The 4890-nt window shown below is 55.4% G+C and overlaps 1 protein-coding gene across 1 annotated transcript; it reads left to right on the top strand.

Moving 5' to 3' along the window:
- The first annotated feature begins 1799 nt into the window (after window positions 1-1799).
- On the top strand, window positions 1800-4576 carry RPS11 (ribosomal protein S11). The gene is made up of 5 exons (XM_080575306.1): window positions 1800-1956; window positions 2271-2402; window positions 2628-2703; window positions 3394-3523; window positions 4411-4576. Exons 1-5 carry the CDS (start codon window positions 1942-1944, stop codon window positions 4532-4534), a joined length of 477 nt encoding a protein of 158 aa, XP_080431432.1. The 5' UTR covers window positions 1800-1941; the 3' UTR covers window positions 4535-4576.
- Window positions 4577-4890: the final 314 nt, after the last annotated feature.

Raw genomic sequence — 4890 nt, forward strand, 5'->3', positions numbered from 1 at the left:
GCGGCTCCAAGGCAAGAGCCCATCCAGAGCCTTATTTAGCCGCAGGAAGATCCACGACCCACTGACCAAAACTCAGAAACATTCCTGTCCCCTGCCACGTGCCAGGTGGTGCAATCCTGCTCAAAGTGCAGCCAGGTTGGGAGCGCGGGACCCACGGCGTGGGGCAGCACGTCGCCAGGCAGAACAGCACCGAGAGCCAGAGGTGCACCTGGCCCACATCTCCGTGAAGTCCATCAAAAAGAAAGCACTTGCCTCTGAATGTGCCCAGCTGCTGAGGACTTCCAGCCCCATAGAGACCTCCTGAGCTGATTTTGATGCAGATTTGGTAAACACAAATGGATTTTTCCTCTGTGAACTTGCTCAGCCCCTCCACAAGTCCCATATGTGTTCAGCATCAACAGCCCCTGAGCAAGGAGTTCCACTGTGACTTACTCTCAAGCTGCCTTTCGTTTTGAACCTCACTCCTGCTGAGTTCCAGTTCATTCCTTATTTCTAGTGCTGGAAGAGACACTGGGAGAGTCAAACATTATCCACACAGATTAACTCTTCCTTGCTAGAAGTGACGTTGACTTTGGTGACAAAAGTTCCCTGTGCACCCAGCCCCTACCGAGGCAGAGAGGATGACTAACAGGATGCCTATTAAACTAGCTCTAAAAGGCCATTATCCTCTCCCTCATCTTCAATTGATTAATTGTGTGACATGCGATAAACAGGGTACCATACGGTATTGGTTTAATATAACTTTATTTGCATCACAATAATATTATACTGGTATTTTTGTATAAAGCTAAATATAGATAAATAATATATCTAAATAATATATCTATAGCTAAATAGATTTACTGTGTTTTCTGAGATACCCCACTGCATGCCAGGAGACCAGAATTGCTGAAAAATCAAATTTAGGTCCAACCCTGGCAATATTATTAACAGGTTCTGAAAAGGACTTTGAAAAAGCACAAATACTTGTCCAGGCCCAGAGGTACCCACCCAGAAGCTCCACTTCTCTGGAGTTCAGGCAGCGTGGGTACAAAGGAAGGGGTGGGGAGCTGGGGGTCGGCCTCTGCTCACAGGTAACCAGTGACAGGACCAGAGGGAACGGCCTCAAGTTGTGCCAGGGGAGGTTCGGGTTGGAAATGAGAGAAATTTCTTCTCAGCAAGAGCGGTCAGGCATTGGGACGGGTTGCCCAGGGAGGTGGTGGGGTCACCGTCCCTGGGGGTGTTCAAGGAAAGGTTGGACGTGGTGCTTAGGGACATGGCTTAGTGGGGGACAGTGGTGGTAGGGGGGTGGTTGGGGCGGGTGATCCTGGAGGGCTTTAACAACCCTAACGACTCCACGAACTACCGGCCCCCGTCAGTGTGCGCCCTCACCCCCGCCTCCTCCAGGGCAGGCCCCGGGGCTTCAGGAGGCCGCGGCTCAGCTCCGCCAGCTCCTGCGGGGACCAGGGCCGCCTGGGCAGAAGTCACTGCCCACCCTTCCCAAGTCCCTCACCTAACCGACCAACACAGGCACCAACACCGGGGCCCGCAGCAGCTCCCGGAGCAACCTCGGCGCCCCCGGGTGCCCGGGCACCACCGCAGGACGCGCTTCGTTCCCCTCGGGGCGGGACCAGGAGGAAATCCCCCCACACCCCGCTGCACTGCGACCCGCACGCACGGAGGGGGCCTGGCTGCGGCCGGTACGCTACAGAAACGAGTCCTCCGTCGGTAACCGAGGCGCTTGTGAGGCTCCCGCCCCGCTCCCGCAGGGCACGAATTCACCACAGCACCGACCCCCCCCACACACACCCCGCCCCGCCCCGCCCCGCCCGCACCCCCCGCGCTGCGCGGCCCGAGCAGCGCCGCCGCCCCGTGACGCCACTTCCGGCGCTCGCCCCGCCCCGCCGCCGGATAAGCGGCGCCGCGCGGAGCCCGGGGCTCTTTTCCGCCGCGCGGCGCAAGATGGCGGACACGCAGGTGGGGCCGCGCCGCCACGGGACGGGACGGGGCCTGGTCCCGGCCTACACCCGGCCGCCTCCGGGCCGCCGCGGGGCTTGCGCCGTCGGGGCTTGCGATCCGGCCTGCGTCGGGCCGGCCCGTTCGGGGGAGCCGCCGCGGAGGCGGCGGGAGGCCTGCGGGCGGGAGGGCGGGGAGCCGTGCCGTGCCCCGGGGTGCCGGGGAGAGCCCCCGGTGTCAGTGGGGAGCCGTGCCCCGGGGTGGGGGTCCCGGTGAGGTACCGGGTGGGGGTTTGCGCCCGGAGCCCTTTGTGATGCCCCCTTCTCCCCCCGCAGACCGAGCGGGCCTACCAGAAGCAGCCCACGATCTTCCAGAACAAGAAGCGGGTGCTGCTGGGCGAGGGCGGCAAGGAGAAGCTGCCCCGCTACTACAAGAACATCGGCCTCGGCTTCAAGACTCCCAAGGAGGTAAGGCCCGGCCTCCCCGCGGTGCCTGGGCAGGCAGGGCGGCCTCAGCCCCGCTCCTGGGCTCACGGCCTGGGCAGCTGCGCCCTGAAAGCTGCGGTGGTCCTGTCCCGGGGCTGTGTGTGTCTGCTCATGGGCTGGGGCAGTTAGGGATCCTCGGCACCATCACCGAGCCTCCGCGCTGCCTGGACTGTTTGTCCAAACGCTGATAATTGGCTCTTTTTGCAGGCTATTGAGGGCACCTACATCGATAAGAAGTGCCCTTTCACTGGTAATGTCTCCATCCGTGGCCGAATCCTGTCAGGTGAGTTGTGAAGCTTGTTCAGGAGTAATGCTGTAAACACAGCCGTGTTACCCACTGGTGTGGTAAGCACACAAAGCCCCTGGCCTGAGTGTCGGTCTGGAGCTGCTGGGAAGCTCAGCTGTGGTCCTTGAGCTGCACATGATGCCATTCTCACGATGGTCTTCCAAGCCTCATGGTGAAGGGGCTTTGACGACTATGCCCTTGTGGCTTTGCTGATGCCTGCAGTAAGGACCAGTTGTTGGTGCTAACCCTTCCGGCTGCACCATACTGCAGTGTTGGTGTCGATATAATGTAGTAGCAGATAGTGCAGGGAGCAATGGCACTAGGAGGTGTATCAGACTGCTTTAGAAAGTCACCAAAAACACAGAAAAAAATCATTTGCTTCATAATACAACCTTGGAGACTGTAGCTTGATAGGTGGAAAGAAAGACTTTTCATCCTGGTAGAATTGGTTTTAGAGCATCTCTCAAAGGATGTTTTGTAACTTACTAAGGTAAGTCAGGAGAAATTACCGGAATTGATGGGCACTGCTTTCAGATGTCAGATGCCACTCCTCACTGCTGATCTTCTTGGATAGCTTGTCTGAAAGTCCGTTCTCCATTAGTTACATACAGATCCCCCAGCTAACTTACTGATGGTCGGTGTGTACTTGCTTATGCTCCTTGTCACCTTCCCACCTCTTGCACCCAGGTGTGGTTACCAAGATGAAGATGCAGCGCACCATTGTCATCCGTCGGGACTACTTGCACTACATCCGCAAGTACAACCGATTTGAAAAGCGCCATAAGAACATGTCTGTGCATCTCTCCCCCTGCTTCAGGTGCGTGCAAGCCCCTGTGGTGCAGCGGTGGTTGTGCAGAGTGCTGACCCACAAAGAGCAGGGGTACAGAAGTGCCACATGCTCAGGTGTCTGATAGGCGTGTATCTAGTGTGTGTGATGCCTCACCCAGCTTCTGCCTAGAAACATCAGTGGGGCAAGTGCAGTTTTATTGCTGCTTCTGACCTGGAACTTGTTTGCTGGTGGTGATGTCTGAACTCACGATGGTCTTCAGAGCCCCTGTCGATGAAGGAGGCTGCTGACAATGCCAGTGGCAATTGCTGAACCATAAGACATGTTCTGGTCAGTCTGCCTGTTGTCCTCTGAAACTGAACACTGTTACAGGTTTATAGTTTTTGAAAAAGGGCAAAAAATCTGGGACTGAAGTTTCCAAAGTAAATGCTGAGACTAATGAGGACAGGTTCAAAGCATTTTTGTCTGCTGTTTGCTTCCGAAGCTCATATTTGGAGTGCAGGGTTTCCAGGGAAGCCTGGATGAGGTGAAATGCTAGTCCAGGTGAGGTGGGTTGAGTGCTTCAAGCCTGTATGTGACCGGAAGGGAAACCCCTGATCACTCAAGGGGTTTCCCTTCTGGTGCTTGGCGTTCATCCTGCTTTTGTGAAAAGCTTGCATTTACTCTTGTCTTGAGCTTGTGCTCACGTGGAGTGACAGGCCTTGTGGCAGCTCAGGGAATGACTGCTGCTTTTTTAGCACATGTCTTTGCAGCACTTTGAGTCGTACCTTCTTGATTTACAGCTCTAAGTGTGCGAGGTCACTTTCAGTGCTGTTACACAGCAGCAGTTCTGGCATCATGTACTGCAGATGTCTGTGCTAATTGGGTGTGAATGCAGGAAATTGACAACCACTGAAATGTTGGTGTTGTCTTTGCAGGGATGTCCAGATTGGGGACATCGTCACCGTCGGAGAGTGCCGTCCCCTCAGCAAGACTGTCCGGTTCAATGTCCTCAAAGTCACAAAGGCTGCTGGTACCAAGAAGCAATTCCAGAAGTTTTAAAACCAGCATAATCAGGAAAAATAAAGCTTTTATAAAAGTCTACCCTGTGTGTGTGATGTGAAATAAATAGTACAGGAATGCAGCAGCACGTGTGAACTCATCAGACTGCAAAAGTGGGTGAGCTGTTCTTGAGGAAATGTGAGGGTGTTAGGCAGTCACTGCTCTGATATTCCAGGTTCCCTGCTCAGGAGAGGTGAAGGTTTGGCAGGTCAGGGAATGTTTGCTGGGCCTTTGTCAGTAAATGGGGATGGTGATGTTCTTCTGTGGAACTGACACAATCTGGCTAGTCCTAGCGAGCGAGTGGTCTTCAGTCGGTAGTGTGGTGTGGCAGCTCTCAGCCTGTCCAGAAGAAAACT

This window comes from Anser brachyrhynchus (assembly GCF_964034855.1).
Source record: "Anser brachyrhynchus genome assembly, chromosome: 1".
NCBI lineage: Eukaryota > Metazoa > Chordata > Aves > Anseriformes > Anatidae > Anser > Anser brachyrhynchus.